Source organism: Equus quagga, chromosome 21, assembly GCF_021613505.1.
Source record: "Equus quagga isolate Etosha38 chromosome 21, UCLA_HA_Equagga_1.0, whole genome shotgun sequence".
Classification (NCBI taxonomy): Eukaryota; Metazoa; Chordata; class Mammalia; order Perissodactyla; family Equidae; genus Equus; species Equus quagga.
The window spans coordinates 37,721,656-37,740,059 of record NC_060287.1 but is presented as its reverse complement, the minus strand read 5'-3'; the positions used below and the strand labels follow the sequence as shown (position 1 = coordinate 37,740,059).

At 45.2% G+C, this 18,404-nt stretch overlaps 1 protein-coding gene across 3 annotated transcripts; it reads right to left on the bottom strand.

Moving 5' to 3' along the window:
- Positions 1 to 6,905: 6,905 nt before the first annotated feature.
- On the bottom strand, positions 6,906 to 17,641 carry LOC124231373 (NADH dehydrogenase [ubiquinone] flavoprotein 3, mitochondrial-like). 3 transcript variants are annotated; one of them, XM_046648154.1, is made up of 4 exons: positions 17,484 to 17,641; positions 16,062 to 16,182; positions 9,465 to 10,550; positions 6,906 to 7,145 (listed from the first exon to the last, which is right to left on the bottom strand). In XM_046648154.1, the coding sequence occupies exons 1-4, from the start codon at positions 17,529 to 17,531 to the stop codon at positions 6,982 to 6,984; spliced, it is 1,419 nt and encodes a 472-aa protein (XP_046504110.1). In that variant the 5' UTR covers positions 17,532 to 17,641; the 3' UTR covers positions 6,906 to 6,981. The 3 variants fall into 3 exon arrangements, with proteins under 3 accessions (XP_046504110.1, XP_046504112.1, XP_046504111.1); XM_046648156.1 differs by lacking the exon at positions 9,465 to 10,550 and having other exon boundaries at positions 17,484 to 17,640; XM_046648155.1 differs by lacking the exon at positions 16,062 to 16,182 and having other exon boundaries at positions 17,484 to 17,623.
- Between the last annotated feature and the right edge of the window lie 763 nt (positions 17,642 to 18,404).

Here is an 18,404-nt window from a genome sequence, read left to right as displayed (position 1 = left end):
GGAGCCAGACGCTAGTCGGTGGGAAATTCAATCATGAAAAATTATATCAGGAGATTTGGTTCCCATTTGTACCCAGACAAACAGAATTTCTCTCCTGTGAGGAATGTACTCTTTCATGCAGAATATGCAATTAAACATAGCTATTACTTTTCTTTTTCGATGGAATCATGTGAAATAAAATTGACCAGAATTCCTGTGTTTGAAGCAGTACCACAAACAGCAAGGACATCTGTGTGTGAGGTCACATTTTTTTATGCATCCAAACTATCAAAAAATAACTTTTAATCTACCATGCAAGAGGAAAGACTGAATTATCTTTATATTTTAGCAAAATATATGAGATTGTCATGTGAAGAAGCAATCAAAAAGTATGTAGCCAGAGGCCGGCCCCATGGCTGAGTGGTTAAATTTGCATGCTCCGCTTCGGCAGCCCAGGGTTTCGCCAGTTCGGATCCTGGGCACGGACATGGCACTGCTTATCAAGCCATGCTGAGGGGGCATCCCACATGCCACAACTAGAAGGACCCACAACTAAAAATATACAACTATGTACCGGGGGGCTTTGGGGAGAAAAAGGAAAAATAAAATCTTTAAAAAAGTATGCAGCCAAAATTTATTTTTTGTTAACTGCCTGACACATATAGAAGTATGGCAAGTGGTTAATAAAAATACGTTATTTTTCTGGATTGTGATGTTTACAGTATCTGCCAGCTTTTAAAATTTGTAAGCTATTTTTCTCATTCTAAATATTCACTTTCATATCTAATTTTGAACTCATAATTCTGCATTATTTTTATCAAAAAGAGTTCTCCAAGGGCCAGCCCAGGGGCATGCTGGTTAAGTTCACATGCTGTGCTTCAGCGGCCTGGGGTTCGCTGGTTCAGGTCCTGGGCGCAGACCTACACGCTGCTCATCAAGCCATGCTGTGGCGGCATCTCACACAGACGAACCAGAAGGACCTACGCCTAGGATATACAACTACGTACTGGGGCTTGGGGGGGAGAAAAAAAGAGGAAGATTGGCAACAGATGTTAGCTCAGGGCCAGTCTCCTCATAAAGAAAAAAAGGTCTCCAAATTCTGTAAGCTTCAGGCCCCACAAAACCTGAATCCATCCCTGACAGTGGTCTATCTTCTCTTTTTTTATTGCTGTTAATTTTCATTGAACTCATTCTAGCCTTAGGTAATATTCATTCATGGACATAGGAACTAATTGAAAAAAATAGTTCCAATACATCTCACTAAAAAATGTATGTCTGATAAAATTTTACTTTTTAAGTTAAGAAGTGTTTGTTAAAATTGGACTTTATTTTTTTTTTTTTTAAGATTTTATTTTTTTCCTTTTTCTCCCCAATGACCCCCCCCCGGTACATGGTTGTATATTCTTCGTTGTGGATCCTTCTAGTTGTGGCATGTGGGACGCTGCCTCAGCGTGGTTTGATGAGCAGTGCCATGTCCGCGCCCAGGATTCGAACCAACGAAACACTGGGCCGCCTGCAGCGGAGGGCGCGAACTGAACCACTCGGCCACAGGGCCAGCCCCTGAACTGTATTTAAAAACAGATTAAAAAATCTATAAATAAAAGTTTCAAGAAAAATTTGGTTTTTAATAAGATCGAATTTTTTTTAAATCTTTAATTAAAAAAAAATTTGTTTAAATTTTAAAATCAAGTGAAAAATTTTTTAATATTAATTTTTAAAAGTCTTTTCTGTCCACAAATCTGTCAGACAGAAAAGAACTCATGTGACACTTTAAAAACTAAAAACCATGAAATTTAATACTAAATTATTAAATTTAACCAATAAAAAGAAATTGAAGTAAAAAGGAAGGGATTGCTAAACTTCAGATAAATGTTTTTTTCAAGAGATACTGGTTCTTAAAAATCCCACTAAAATCAGGAAATGGAGTGTGAGAAGCAGGAAGCGCTCGGAGAAACTGAGCCCCAGTTTCTATTTTAGATGCACTGACCGGCTCTGAAAGATGAGCTGAGCTGCTCTCAGGCAGCCTCCCAGCTCCCTTCTCCCGCCCTGCCGATTCTCCGGTTTGTGTGAGTTTTACTTTGTCGGGGTTTGTAAGAGTCCCGTCTGTCTCGCAGCCATCCGCTGCTTCTATGTGCAAAGGGTTCTGTGGTCAAGCCCTCCTCCTACCACAGCTCCTCGGTTCTGGAGCTTTCATGCTGATTCATCTCTTCATCTCTTAGGGGGCTGGAGTTCACTGTCTAGTTCCCTCCTGGGAAGGGCCCCTAGGTGGTAAATTTTCTGAAGAAAACAGTTAGAAGACGGTACCAGCGGAGGGCAGGCAAAAACGATCTCTCTGAAGGTTAGCTGCCCAACAAATGGAACAGAAACAGAAAGTGTATTTAGATACACACAGGAAAATTTGCTCAAAATGAAGGATTGTTTCAAATAATAGAATGAGAAACAGAGACAATGGTTATTATCAAAGCAACTTGCTTTTTATGCCTCTAAGCATGGAAAACATATTTTCACCCACACTCTGTGGGATAAAAGTTATCAGATTAGCAAATATCAGAGGCCAATGACAGCTACTGCTGGGCAGGGTGTGAGGGGATAGGTGCGTTCGTAAACTGGTGGAAAGATTATAAACCGGACTGACTTTTCAGGACGGCCGTCTGGCTGTGTCCGTCAGAATCCCCACGTCCCCTGGCCACCAGCAGGGGCACCACACTCCAGTGCAGCACAGCACCGCTCTGCCTGGGGGAACGCACTGACCCGGTCCCTCTCTCTGCCTCGCTTCTTCCTTTCCAATTTTATTCTCCACCTTACTAGCAGCATTTTAAAAACTCTTTCTATTATGAGAGTTCCCATGCACCCAAAAGTTAGTGAGAACCGAACCATGAACTTCAGTGTGCCCATCACTCAGACTCAAAATTACCATTTGCCCTCTTTTATCCTCAGCGCCACCAGCCCCTTCCCTCATTTTTCTGTCAGAGTATTTCAAACAAATTACCATGGTGGGGTTTTTTAATAAAACAGGACAGCTAAATTCCTCTCCTACAGGTAGAGCCTGCTGTGAACTGGATGTTTGTGTTCCCCCAAATTCATATAGTGAGGCCCCAGCCCCCAGTGCGATGGTATTGGGAGAAGGCGGCGTCTGCAAGCCAGGAAGACAGCTCTGGCCAAGAACCAAATCGGCTGGCACTCTGATCTTGGACTTCCAGCCTCCAGAACTGGGAGATGGCACATTTCTGTTGCCTAAGCCATGCAGCCTGTGCTATTTTGTGACGGCAGCCGGAGGTGACTAACACAGAGCCCCAGCTTCTCAGCTCAGCCGCCACCACTTACTCAGCCTAAGTGTCTCCTCTCTCAAGCTGCAGCCCCTGGCAATGCCCAACGACTGACTGTTTCTTGAAAACCAGCTGCTGTTTCAGCGTCCAGGCCTTTGCATGTACCCATCCTGGTGCCTTGAAGACCACGCTCCCGGGCTCCCTCCGCCAATTCCGCCTGCACCTGGTGAATTCCTAGTCCCCTCCCAACATTCAGGCTGGGCTTCATGTCCCACAGAGCCTCCCCTGATGCACACTCACCTTCATCTCTTCCCAAACAGTTCACCTCTCTCGCCTTCCACTCCTGTCATCAGACTCAGCACCTTGTCTGGCAATGCTCTGCCCGTGCCTCCTGTCCCAGGCTAGCAACTCAGGAGAGACCCACCATCTTTACTGTGTTTGAACCCCTGGCCCTGGCCTAGGCCTAACATAGAGTAAGCATTTAGAATGTCTATTCCAGGCCTGTAAGAGTGGAAGTACTCTAGAAGGAGCACTACTGTAGCTGTTAATTTTTTATATTCCAGTGTTCGTTTCGGATCCCTTCTAGAATAAAGTCTCTAAGAGGAGGGAAAAGAGGAGGCTCAGGGAGAGAAGGCAGTAGACACGGGGTGCTGAGCACCTAAAACACACCACTTGGCCAGTCTTATCTCTGGCCAGTCCTTTTATTAAATTAAACAATCTATGTCGACCCTTTTAATACTGGGGTTGACAAACTGTGGCCCCTCAGACAAACCTTGCTCTCTGCCTCTTTGTGGAAGGCCCACACACTGAGAATGGTTATAGCATTTTATTCATTCATTCATTCATTCATTCATTTGCTGAGGAAGATTGGCCCTGAGCTAACATCTGTTGCCAATCTTGCCCTATTTTGTATGTGGGATGCTGCCACAGCATGGCTTCATGAGCAGTGTGTATCTAAGTCCATGCTTGGGATCCAAACCTGTGAACGCTGGGCTGCTGCAGCAGAGCACGCAAACGTAACCACTATGCCACCAGGCCAGCCCTGGTTTTAACACTTCTAAAGCATTGTTAAAAAACAAAAAAAAGTGTGCAACATTGACTGTATGTAGCAAAGCCTAAATATTTACTCTCTGGCCCTTTACAGACAACATGTGCCACTCTCTGCTTTAACAGAATGAATCAATTTTGTATAGTTTATTTCTCACACACCATCCCTGTGGGGTGTGGTAAATGCTGTAGTGTTGGTGGACTCCTTTTATAAGCCTTTGATTGCTTCCCACCTGCAAGGCTGCTGTCAGATGGCGTCAGGGGCCAGGAGTGAGCTGATGAGCAGTTCCTTGGGTTTTGAACGCTAGTTGAGTGACAGGCAGGAGAACACAAACTATTAAAACACAAAGCACGTGCTTGGAAGCCACAAGATAATCTGCTGATGTTGAGTTATTAACCAGCTGCCAGTAAACATTAGGGCAAGAACCACAATAAGCAAGGACTGGACTTAGGATTTACATACAATCGCCTCCAGTCCAAGGGCACTTATTTGTAACAGGTGTAAGAGAACAAATGTCTAGAAAGATGCCAGAGTTCAGGTGACAGGAAAAGTATAAAAGGAGATAGAGTAATTACCTGATTTAAAGCAAACCTAGTAAACTGGTTTAGAAATCTCGTGGAAAAGCAAGCAACAGAAATGTTAACGCATCCCATGTGATTCATCAGCTCAGTTTCTGGAAATCCACCTTAAGGACACAAGACAAAATACAAATGAGTTTATTCCCACAGATGTCGCTGGCAGCACTGTTTAAAGAGAACATGGGAAATAACACAGATCCAAACGGCTGTGCTTGGTGCGGAACCATCATGTTGCCACCAGACGGAATAGTAAGGAGTCATTAGCAACGACGGGTCTCAATGCAGACCCACGCCTCCGCGGCTGACTGCTGCCTTTCAAGCCTTTTCAGTGGGCAGAGGAGAGGGAACTGAACGCCCAGGGAGACTGAAAGTCGGCCCAGCAGGACCAGTGCCAAGGGAAAAACATGCAAATTAAAATATATTCATACTCCTTTTTTTTTTTAGGAAGATTAGCCCTGAGCTAACATCTGCCACCAATCCTTCTCTTTTTGCTGAGGAAGACTGGCCCTGAGCTAACATCTGTGCCCATCTTCCCCTACTTTTTATGTGGGATGCCTACCACAGCACGGCTTGCCAAGCAGTGCTATGTCCACACCCAGGATCCAAACCGGTGAACCCCGGGCCGCTGAGAAGTGGAACGTGCGCACTTAACCACTGCGCCACCGGGCTGGCTCCCATACTCCTTTTCATAGAGAAAGAATTTCAACTCTCTGTGGCATTAACAGTCCAGGGAAATGTGGTCTGCGGCGTCATATTCTATTCCCCTACACATCACAGGCGTTCTGTGGGCGGGTTTGAGAAACGGGCTATAAAATGAAAACAGCAGGATAGAAAGCTGTGTGTACACTACATGACTCCATCTAACCAAAACCACCACCACTGGGGAAATGTAAAATGATCATAATGGCTGGGTTAGCATAGTGGATTTTAGGTAATCTTACTATTTTCCATTTTTTCTTTTTGGCAATGTGGTTTCAGTACTTTAATTAAAAAATGTGGCTAGAAGAATCTTGCTGAGTTGCTAAGCCTCTTGGGTGGTAACAAAATCTGAGGCAGATGATCACAACACTAGTTTTCAATTTTGGTATTCTTCCTTGGATTAACTTGAAGAAATGTAGGATTATAGAAATGAATCATCACTTAGGTACACTGTACTGTCTGCCGTAAGCTGACTGGAGGCCAAGGACCAGAACTCAGACAGGATGAAGCAAAGCCCTGGAGTCTGGGCGCTGGACAAGAAGGGAACCGTGAGAAGGAAGCAAAGGCGAGCACGGCATGTCTGTGCACACAGATGGACACCACCTCAGGCTGGGACACGCCGCCCTCGCGAATGGATGTGGTCTTTCACCTCAGCTCTCGGAGTCGGCAATAATCTCATCCAGTTTTGTTCCTTTCTCAGAGCAGATCATTGATTTCATCCCATCAGGATGCCTGATGCGTGGACTCAGATGGAGCCTGCCTGTGCGGCTCACACCCTCAGCCGTGTAAGTAAGGTCCTCACAGGTGAGGGAAGGTTACTGGCCAACCCAGAAGCCATCGGAGCTAAATCAGCGTTCAGCCACGTGAGCAAAGCTGCTACCGGACCCGACATCACGCCCACCTCTCCCTGATGCCCCACTGCAAACTCCCCCGAGGCTCCATCAAATACCCAGTGCAAGTGGGCAAAGACTCTGTTCCTTCTCTCATGACAAAATGCTAGAATATCCTAATCTCTGCAGTGCAGTAGTCAAAATTCGTAAAACTCCTACTTCTGCTTTACCAAGACCGAGATGCATGAAATGAGAAGGCACCATCACATTCATCAACCCTGGCTGGAAAGGCAGGTTAGCGCTGGACTGACCAGGGGCTCACAGAGCCACGCTGCAGGGAGCCAGTCCTCAAAGTGGACGGCCGTGTCCAGGGAGCCCTGACTTTATAATCGGGGGAAAGTCCTTGCACAGAGGGGTTTCTAAATACCCCTGAATAAGTACTAAGCAGCAGTGGTGCTAATCCCCTGTAGGTGTAAGAGGTGTAATGACGCACACCAGGCCCCAGGACTGTTGAGCGGACTTTATTTTTGCAGGCAAGAATGCAGCAGAGACAACGGCAGGTCCATCTTTCAACCGGGCTCTCAGTGTCGAGGTGACTCCCGTCCTGAAGAGGGCTGAGGCATCCTGAACTTTGAGAGTTCCAGGTTCAGGTCTAAGAAGGTGAACGTGTTGTAGTCATGATGCTGGAGGTTCTTGTAGGTGGTATTGTCGAATGGCTCGGTGGGCACGGCAGCCTGCGCAGGCTCTGAGGGGAAACAACACAGCTCGTGAGAATGTCCGCAGAAGGCGCTTTACAACGAGCCGGCTCACACACAGACTCTTACACACCAAGCATGCCTCATCAACCTACTTGTATGACTAAATGTCTAATTAGAAAAGAAAAGCCCAGGAAAGCAACAGGATTTTCATAAGCAAAAGAAAGGAATTAGCCGAAAATTTATTCTAACACATGTAGCCTTAAAGATGTAAGAAATAGAATAGTTATTACAATGCGTCTTAACGTCTTACTTTGTATACTTCTAGGCCCTGGACATCTCAAAATTTTGCAAATGCCTAGAACAATTACGGAGGGACTTCCAGGTCACTTAAAGCTGCAGGAAAAAAATTAGATCTACTAGAAATCTGTCTATAATAGAAATAAGCTATTTAAAGAAAATTTTCTAAAGGAGAAACTAAGTGAGCTTTCTAAGTCTCTAAATACAAGAAAATTCGATAACTCCAACTGTTTTAATAATAACACAGTTAAGGGGAACTGGAAATGAGATGTGTAGTTTTTGTTGTTTTAACTTTTTTTGGAAAAAGTTGTTGGTATACTTTAGACTTATAAACTAAAAAATACTAACTTAGATTTAAGTGGAAAAAAGAATTAAAATCCATACATCTACACATTGGGTAATCTTGAAACTAAAAGTGTGTGTTTGAAGCAACACGACGCGCAACATAGAATGACGGCAAAATGAAGCTTGCGTGGGATGAAGGCCAAGGTTTGGGTGAAGTCCTTACTGACCCCAAACTTGTGTCACGGGGCTCTCTCAGCTTCTACTCAGGCTGCACATAAATACCTTAAATACATTTTTCCCACTATTTGAATTCATACCAAAAGCTTTGTTTTTCAACTTTTTAGTTGTATTAACAAAAATGATGTCTCATTTAAAGAGCTGACATCTTTCCAATCCTGGTGAGTACCCTCAATGTGGTGTAGGGACATCTTCAAAGCGGAACGCATTAATATAGCCCACACAGGGAAGGCGGTCACTGAGGGGAAAGTGGGCTTAGCAAACCTTATTGAAACCACCCCACCTGGAAGGCACGGCGCCGGGCAGCTGCGGTGAGGCCTACGCAGTGGCACCCGTCCACCCTGCACAGACACAGCCCCTGCAACGGGGGCTGCACTCCTGGGCAGCGTCTTTAGCCTCCAAAGGGCAGAGAGAATACTGGAAAAATAATACATCTATGAAAAATTAGAAGCAAATTTTTCTCAAAAAGGCTTGACATCTGAAAACCCCAAATTCTCTGTGTTTTTATCCTGAAGGTTCTGGCATTCCTCTCCAATTTACAGCAGAATAACTAAAACAGTAGCATCAGGAAATGCAATTCTTGACGTCTTGAGAAGTCTGGCAAGCGCTGGCACATTGCATATTAATGAAAGAGGGAGAAAATGGAGACAGAAGAAAACACATAAATTCTGTCAACATAACGCAACCGATGACAATAATCACCAGGTAATGTAAATTAGGCAAGGAGGTTTTGAAAGGAAGAAAGAGCAAACAGGAAGGAGCTGGGCTGGTTAGCAATGCATTTTAAAGATGTCCCAAAGAGCCACAGATTCTAAAACTGGAGACCTCCTGTACCGTTTTGCCATGACCCACCTAAAGCACATTATATTTTATAAAGGTCGATGCACGAGAAAACAGTAACAGGAAGAACAAGTTCCCTTTAAAAATGTATGGTAGCAAAAAAACCCTTCATATAAATTCAATATAGAAAAATAAAGCAGCTCATTGTGTTTTTCAGGTAAATCAGAGAAGGAAGCACTGTCCAGCGAGAAGACAACTTATGCCGTCCATGGCTGCCTTCGTGTCACTTACCGCTTTAATTCCTAACATGCGGGGTTCTCCCTTAGGCCTGAGGATGCTAGATGCAACAAGCTGTTTCGCCCACCCAAAGACCATAATACTGAGTGTCACTATCGCTCTTCAGTATGGGAGTCAACTAGGACGCCGTTTACTCAGTGAAATGCTCTGTAAGTTCATGAACACTTGGACACTCTCAAAAGTTAAGGGTGATGATGTTAAACTGCCAGTTTTCAAAATTATATTGGTTAAAGAGCAGGCAAGAGTGCCAAGGGCATACTCTTTCACTTCGAAATAAATCTGAAATGTTTTAGGGGTTCTGTACATAAGGTGTGTATGATTCACACTTCAGACACCCTCCTCTGCTCATCTGAGACAGTGTTTAGGCCCTATTTCTACTAGAGAATCTGACTGTGAGACTTCTTTCTATCACACAGTTCTTCAGACTCTAACCGCCCCCAAAGGACAAGGAGTTCTCAACCACAGTATACCCTGTGTGTCGTCCTGGTCTCCCAGTTGGGTTGCCGAGTCTTCGATGATTTCGCCCTTTTCCTCAAGCTTCAGTACTGCTGTCTTTTCATCGAAAACGTCTTTATTATGAATAGGAACTGGCTTCAAATTTTTTATTGGTACCTGATCTTCCAAAATCTCTTCTTTGGCCTTCACTGTTCCTATTACCTGCTTCCCCAGATCTTCTTTTTTGAACAGGGGAAAAGCCCTCTCCCCATCAGGGTCTGGTACTTGTTTTTCCAAACCTCCTTCTCTGGCCTCAGGCGCGGTTGCTCGCAGCTGTCTTCCTGCTGTGGTTTCTTCTGTCAGTTGAGTGGGCGCTGGGCCACCATTCGGTTGTGTGGATAATCCTGATTTTGTATGGTCAGATAAGATTTTTTTAACTTCAAATGGCTTTTGCCTTTCTTTTTCTATTTCATTCGATCTGAATACTTTCTGCAGTTGTTTCTCCTTCACGTTTTGCTTCATAAACTCTCCAGCTACTTGTGACTTGGGCACTGCTGGTTTTGGTCCATTTCTGTCCTCTAACAGCTTTGCAGTGGTCCCTTTCTTCTTTGCCTGATGGGGCCTCTCTGGAGAGGTGAGGTCGGGAGGTGGCTGCTGTGACCGGGCCTTCTCTTTTGTTGACATTGCAGTTTTGGGGGCTCTGCTGTCAAAGGAATGGGAGCCCTCTGGTTTTGGGAACCTGCCTTTGCCTTTGCTCGTCACCTGAGGATCAGCTCCTGAGCTGTCACTCTCCTCGTCTGACTCTGAATCAGAGGAGCTGGACGAGGATGAAGATGAGTCATCCGTCCCTCTCCTGCTCTGCTGAAGAGCTTCTGGATCGGAACCCTGTTTTCTGAATGGAGATGGAACTTTCTGAGGAAACTCTACCAAAGTCTTTCTTGACAAACGCTTGGGAACCCCTTCATCTGTGAATAGCCTGTGGTCATCGGGCTTAGGGCTAGCTACCATCCCACCTTCACTCGCAACTGACGGGTAAGAACGGGGTGAAGACAGGCTGTGAGACAGTTCAGCTGCTGCTGGGGTGGCTAGTAGCCTGCCCCTCTCCTTTGGTTCCACTACATCTAGGAAACGGCATAAAGAGGAATATTTAAGATTTTAATATTTAGTTACAATCTAAATTCATCAAAGTCACAGACATTTCACGACACATCAATCTGTTATTTATAATATCTTCAAGACAATTATCCTAAGAAACACTCCATGGACGCCCACTTCAGTGAAGGCCAAGCCACAGGGGAGAGAGAGCAGCAAGAAACGTAGACGTTTCCCTTTGTAGCTGAAAATTTAAAAAATGGGGATTTTTACCAACAGAAGTAACAAACGCCTCCGTTTTTCACAATGAGAGCTTCTTTGATGATAATTATTGAAGTTTTACAAATGTATAATTTCTTAAGGCTCTAAAAGCCTGATGCTTTTCAAATATTAAAAAAGTTATCCATACTGTATGAACTTGAACTTTCTGTACAAAGTAGTGATGAGCCTGGTTTGGGTTTGCGTATGCACATACGTGTGTTTAAGAGTAGGGGGTCGGAGGAGGGGGTCATGTCTCACGTCGTTCAAATGAAGCTGCCCCTAAGAGAGAGAAAGTCCTTCAAAACCACAAGTCATCTGGGGATTTCTTCAGCCAAGGAAAATGAAAGTATTACAAGACTAAAGGAGTCTAAAGTAATTTGATATCATATATGTCACTGGAAACAACAGGTTTTAAACTGTAAAAAATAAGTGCTAATATAAAAGTCTTACATTTTATAGAATCAATTATGAGAAAAATGAAATCACATATAATACACTGATTAGAGCTGATTTCATTCCATTTTTTCAGGTGGTAAATCTTTTCTAACCATACAGATCAGAAGGAAAATATACGACAAGTTTTATAAATTACAATTACTTTTCAAATGTAAAGCAAAATTTTTTTAAAAATCACAGATGGGCACACTCTAAATCTAGTCTTTATTTTCAAGTCTAGGAGTCTATTTTCTACTAAAAATACCTCAATCCTACTTCTCTAAAGTGGAAAAAATATATTCCTAACTTTCCTAGCTTACCAGTATCCAAAGAGGTTTTTGTCTGTTTTTTGTTTTGTTTTGTTTTTGAGGAAGATTAGCCCTGAGCTAACATCTGCTACCAATCATCCTCTTTTTGCTGAGGAAGACTGGTCCCGAGCTAACATCCATGGCAATCTTCCTCTACTTTATATGTGCGACACCTGCCATGGAATGGCTTGACAAGCCGTACGAGGGTCCACACACAGGATCCGAACTGGCGAACCCTGTGCCACTGAAGCAGAACGTGAGAACTTAACTGCTGCACCACCTGGCCAGCCCCAAAGAGGTTTTTAATTGCTTTCTGAGTTCAGGAACCCATATATAACAGAATAATAGAAAATGATCAAAAAAAACTGAGGAACAACTAAAAATCAGAAATGGGGCAAAGAGAGGTTAACGGTCAGTGTAAAAGAAAATGACTGAACATCTAAAGCAGTGGGTGACTGTTTGAAACCAGCACCTGCAACTCCATCATCACTACCTCCTCCTTGGCATGTGTGACTCCGTGGCAACACGCCGGCCCAGAATCTACATTCTGACTGTCCAGAGCAGGTGCTGAGGCAGGGAACCCTCGGGACTCACAAAGAGCTCCAAGATTGTGTCAAACACAAAAGTAAGGCAAAGGCATGCACACGCAGTTGAACTCTCCCTTTTTCTCTCTCTCTGTCTCTCTACATGGTACAGCTCAGACATTCCTAATGGCAATGTATAAGAGATGCCGGCCTCCAAACCCTGCTAGCCTGCTCACCTGTATCATTAATCCACCTGTATGCTGAGCATTAATTTTCTAAGTATGAAAAATTAACTTAAAATAAGCCCTATCTTAGATAGGCTGCTTTGAATAGAAAAACTGTAATGCCTAAATCTCCCAAAGTATGTGATGGAGATTTTCTAAGTTGTAAGTTATTAAAACTACATTATAGGTTGATTTATCACCTACTGAAAATGGAAAGAAAATTTCAAATGGGATTAACAATGATATAATTTAGACATTTTGTTTGAAAAGGAAACTTCTATTATACAAGATGAGAATGCTTTAAGTTTCTTTTCTTCATGCTAAGTCATGGGAGAACTCCATGGAAAAGCCAACGGACTACACTATAGGAATGCTTTTTGCTTGTTATCAAGAGCCCATTTCTGGCCTGCTGCAGCACCGGCCCAGCGTCTTCCTCATGACTCAGAAGGAAGCTGGCCACGATGATCTGCAGTCACCCCCAGTCGCTGCTGTACCAAGGTGCCACTCTGCACACCAATCTGCCTTCAGTAGTGCAGACCGCTGCCTGTCACCTGGAAGACAGCACCACAATGCAGAGGAGCAACGGCCCTCACTCTGAACACAAGTATGACTTCACCTGTGTGTTCATGAATCTCTTACGTTTGTCTAGAGGCAGGACGCCCCCATACTCTGACAACGTTTTAGTTTGGCAGTGACTTTCCTTGAAAGATAAAAACAATAAAACACAAAGCTACCTAAATAAGGCTGGCCGTGGAATGCAACTCAGCACAATGCAGGGACTTTTAGGGACTGTTGCCAATGTCTCGGAGACTGTACCGGCCTCTGCACTAACACCAGTGACAGCACAGAGAGTTCTCCTTATGGCTTCTCTAGCTCCTCTCAAAATGGAACTTACATTTCCTGAATCTCTTTTCTGCTTGGTTGAAAAGTGAGGGCATGACCCTCAAGTTTTTGGTGGTCCTCCTATAAAAAACAAAAATGACTAGGGTGTTTGAAATGGATTAGCCACCTTAAAATACTTCCATATCTTGTCAATGGGTTAGAAAAGTAATTTCAGAAACAAAGATGCACTTCAACACGACATGAAAGAACAGTTATTCACATTTTATATGGTAATTAAAACTTTTTTTTACATGAGTTTGACTATAAAAAGTTGGTTTCTCTTTTTTAAATGAATACACAAGAACTGAGATTTTTCAGAGGTGAGACAGCACAGTGATTAAAAATAGCCAGTGGGGACTGCTTGCCTGGGTTCAAATCCAGGCTCCACCACCGACAACTGTGTGACCCGCCTCAGCTCACGTCTCTTTTCACCTCCTCTTCTCGTCTATAACATGGGGTCCTGATAGTATCTACTCATGGGGTTATGAGGACCAGCTGAGATAATACGTGGAGCGCTCAGAACAGTGCCTGGCATGCTGGTTACAATTAAATACACCAAATCCCTATTTCCAGAGATTTTTCACTTTTCAAACTGAATTAAGGATTTGAAATGGATAATTTTGGCTTCCTGACATTCTTTAAAAAGTGACACAGGAGTTATTCAGTCAATGATTTATTACTGACTGTTGCAAAATTCAGCCTAGTGACTGGACTCAAAGGAACACGAGAGCTGGAGAGCCAAGGGGTCTGCAGGAGGGGTCAGCTACAAGGAGACCCCGGATTCTGACAGCTGTGCGGACGGCTCTCCTCAGGAAGGACGCGTGTGCTACGAAAAGCTGGAGCCCCAGACAGAATAAGGCAGAACGTGTTCTGTGACCCCGGGGGCCTGCCTCGGGGGCAGACTTTGACTAGAGATGAGACCCCAAGCGTGAGTGCTTAGGGGCCCCCGTCTGCATGCAGGAAACTTCCGTTAGAGCTTCCAAAGCCACCCACAACTGACAGGGGCTTCACCTGGCACGTGCCACTGGCGGGCAGAGAACATTTCTGAATCTTACACCCACCAAGCACTGACACTGCGGGGGAAACAAGAGGCCTGCACATGTGGATTTAGAAACATCACTTCTTTTTCTTCATACGGGGATTATCAATTTTTAAATCACCAGATACAAACAGAATGTGCATTAAAGACGGTGTAGTCCTGAAAGCCACCCTCCCACCTGAAAGCACTCTTGATTCACCCAGCACAGACATCTACCACCCTGATCATCATGTCTCACATCGACCCAATGAGGCTGGCACGCTGATCCCACCACTCAGGCACCCAGGAATTGAGGATGATTCGTGCGGCATCCACCACGTCCAGAGGCAGAAGCTGTACGAGCCCAAGGCCAGCTCCCAGCTCAGTGCTCCAGTCTCATGACTGCACCCAACACGGTCACGAGACGAAGCACCCGTTTCCACTCACACACAGAAGCATGTTTCTAAAGGGTGGGGGGTGGGGGGGATCTTTGGCTTTGCCATATTTTAAAATCCATTAATCCAATTTCATAAACCCACGAAATAATATTGCAGATATAAGAGTACAATTCACCAAGGGCAAAGATAATATTAAGTAATGAAATTCAACTAATCATTCATCGATAAACATTAAAAGAATGTAAAAAACATGCCAAGCACAATACAGAATTTAACTGACATTCTTTTTAACACATTTTCGGTGTGTCAATGGTATTGTGGTTATGTTAAAAAAAAAAAAAGTCTTCAAGTTTAGGATAACTATTCAAAAATTTATGGATTAGGAAAAAAAAGAACACTGGACTTAAAAATGAGGAGGTATAGGACAGAATTAAATAATCCTCCTGCTGAATTCAGGCCTCCTGTTGATGGGGCTGCAGACGCCACCAGGAAGGTGTTTCCTCAGCCGAGACCACGAGAGTGTGAAAGGCCGTGGCAGACTGGCACTCTCAACAAAATGCCAATATTTATAACCTACCGATGTTTGTGTGTGGACCACAGAGGGGAAAAACAAAGCAATCTAAACACTTTCAAACATCCAAACTGAGGAAATGGTGTTTTGGTGAAAATAAGACAAACTCAAATTATCATATGAAGATTAGAGATTTGCAAAGAGACTGTACTTACTTTTTTTTTAGAGTTAACTAAGGTTTCATCAAGTAAGACTAAAGGCAAGGGGCCTGTATGAAAATAAATCATTAATAATGAGCTGGGAGTAGCACATAAAATTCCCAGAAGTATTTAAAGTATACTTGCATTGTCTATTTTCCTTCCATGAGGATATACTAACTGGTATTCAGAGGGAAAAATAAAGTAAAAACTGGTGATAAAAGTCAAAATGACTGTGGAAAGAGCTGGAAAGGCATCAGACATCATGCTTCATCAAAGTGAGTCATAATGGAAAACACTGCCTGCTCTTACTCCCTCTCCACAGTCATAAAACGACGCCCGAAACCCTGGACCGGAGCCCAGTGGAGCCTGGGAAACCACAGATGAGAAAGAACCAAAGACACTGAAAAAAGTCACAGTCGGGGCAGAAAAGCAAGGTGGGGCTCCTGACTCCCTCCCAGGAGTATGGGACCGTATTAGGGCCACCTAACTGCCACAGAGTCTTCATACTCTGCACCACGGTGCTACACGCTAGAGCTTGGCATTTAGAAAAGACAGACAGAACCAGTTCAGAGCCAAACGCTGAGCCAAGGACTGCTATGTTACTGACGTGTGTGGTCTGGAATCTGTGACAGATCTTATGTTTGATTACAATCGGGACACTGCTGGAAAGGAAGAACCATAAATTAGGTAGGTAGTAAGACTTCTTTTCATCCTTGGAAAGCTGCCTGCCTTATTTGTTTTGTGTTCTTGTTCCCTTATGACTACCACTAAAATCTTACTTTTTGGTGGACTTTGCTTCTTGAGATTTGGTGGCTGTCCTTTTTCACTCTTTCCTGATTCTGCAGAGAGAGAAACAGTAGAAGCAAGTCCTCGAAACACTCGTGCCTCTAGGAATATAGTCTGACAAAAGAATGAACAAACACGGATATTTTAGAGCAAAGCCATTTATAATAGCTATTACTTCATATGAATACTATGTATTATTACTAAAAATGAATGCTTTGCTGTGCATTCATTTGGCATATTTCTGGAGCTTACTACAATTTTCATAATATACGCGTATTATGGAAATTTTGGAAAATACAAAAAAGCTGCAAGAAGAAAAACCTCTCGAATTCAAGGAGAATCACTATTAACATTTGATACTTCTCCAACCAGACTTCCTCCTGTGTATATTTTGTAGTCTCCAATTACCTATTAACCTAAAAAATACTATGATTCTTTTTGTAAAATGTTCTCCTAGACTTAGAAAGTAAAGCAAAATAAATACTAACTGTCCATTAAAAATGATGTAGATGAATAATAATTGCTTCAACAGTGTTTACATTGGATCACAAACGGCAAACATTTTATAAAGTCTTAACTCACTCAGCATCTATTTACTATGGCCTACTAGCGCTGGGCCCTGCTCTAGATGTGTTCATTTACTCAGCATATATTTACTACCGCCTACTATGTGCTGGGCCCTGCTCTAGATGTGCTCATTTACTCAGCATACATTTACTACGGCCTACTATGTGCTGGGCCCTGTTCTAGATGCTGGACATAGAATGGAGGCGCCTACAGTACACATATGAAGGCGAAAATTTATTTTTCACGTTTATGACTGTAAGTAGGTGCATAGATGTACACAGGAAAGCTGAGAAAGTCGTTTGGAACTAGACAGTTCAAGGAGTAAACAATGGGCTCTAACAATACATTTTCCCCCAGGCGTTCTTAACTGCTTTGCAATGAATAGTTAGTGCTTTTGTAATAAGGGCCATTTTTAATTTTAAATACAGTGAAGCCTTAGTTTTTACACACGGAGAAAGAAAGCCCTTCTGTCTCTCTTTTCATAGACGAGGTACTGTAAGCTGCCTTTTCAGCGCTGCGAAATAAGGCACCGGGGTCAAGCAGGAACCTGGACGCCGCCTCACATCCTCTCCTGGTTAGGGAGGAAGGAAAGACGCTGTCCGCAACGGCACGGACGGCGCACGGCGGCACCGCACACCGGAGGCTCCCCAGGAGGTCCGGGACCAGCTGGGGCCCGACCGGGGTCCGCTCGCCGCCCCCCGCCCCCGGGACCCTGGGCTCGCCCGGCCAGCCTGTCCCGGCCCTACGCAGGGTCAGCACCCACCAGAACGGCCGGAGGTGGCCGTCAGGGCCGCGCCCCTCGCCCCAGCCCTACACGGGCTCCCGGCCGCCGGCCCGGCCCCCTTTACCTTCAGCGCCCGGGCTCGTCCTTGCCGCAGCAGAAGGGAGGCGGCCATGACGGTGACTCGGGGGAGCGCCGGGCGACGGGCCGGGCGCGGCGGAGGTCGCGCCCGGACTGACGTGACCACTGCGCGCGCACCGCCCCCTGAGGTCCTGCCCCCTGGGACGAGGGCACCAATCACAGGCAGGGATAGAGGCGGGGCGGGGAAGCGGCAGCTGAGCGCGCGACACCACCACGGCACGCCCCCGTCCCCGCCCCCTTGGCCAAATGCACCAATCACAGGCAGGGCAGGGGCGGGCAGAGCCCTGGGTCTGCGCGCGCACCCCGGCCGCCCCGGCTCCACGCCCACTTCGAGACCACGCCCCCTGGTGGCGCGGCCAATCGCAGGCGGGTTGGTCTATGCGGACCCTGCGGCGGACAGGCAGTGTGGCGGCAGGGACGTCAAAGTGGTCATTGGGCTGCGTGTCTCCAGGCATTGTCTGCCCGTGTCCCCTACCCGCGTGGGCAGACTTCAGATTCGAGCGCAGAGTTCTCTGTTCGGCGGGCTTGAAGCCCCTCGGCACATTGTGTCCGGTCCGCGCACGTGCCCACCTCCCGCCATGGCCACCGTGCGGCGTCAGGTCAAGCCCCAGCCTGCGATCCGCGGGGTCACCACTGTTCACTGCCCGTCCTGCAGCGCGACCTCAGGCGGGACTGTGGACGCGCTTTTGGCCTATGACAACACTAGTACCAGAGCTAGGCGGGTCGGAAATCCAACCTTTGTTTTACCTGTTTACAGCTGGCAGTGCAAAGATTCCCCCCAAACTTAGACGTAATCGCGGAGCAGGTGTACTTAGTTATCAGTCAGCTGGGAAACCATATACTAGACTTTGCTGACAGCAGGAGTTGTTCCTCCGATCGTTCCTTCTCTGCCCGGGTCTTCTTCAGG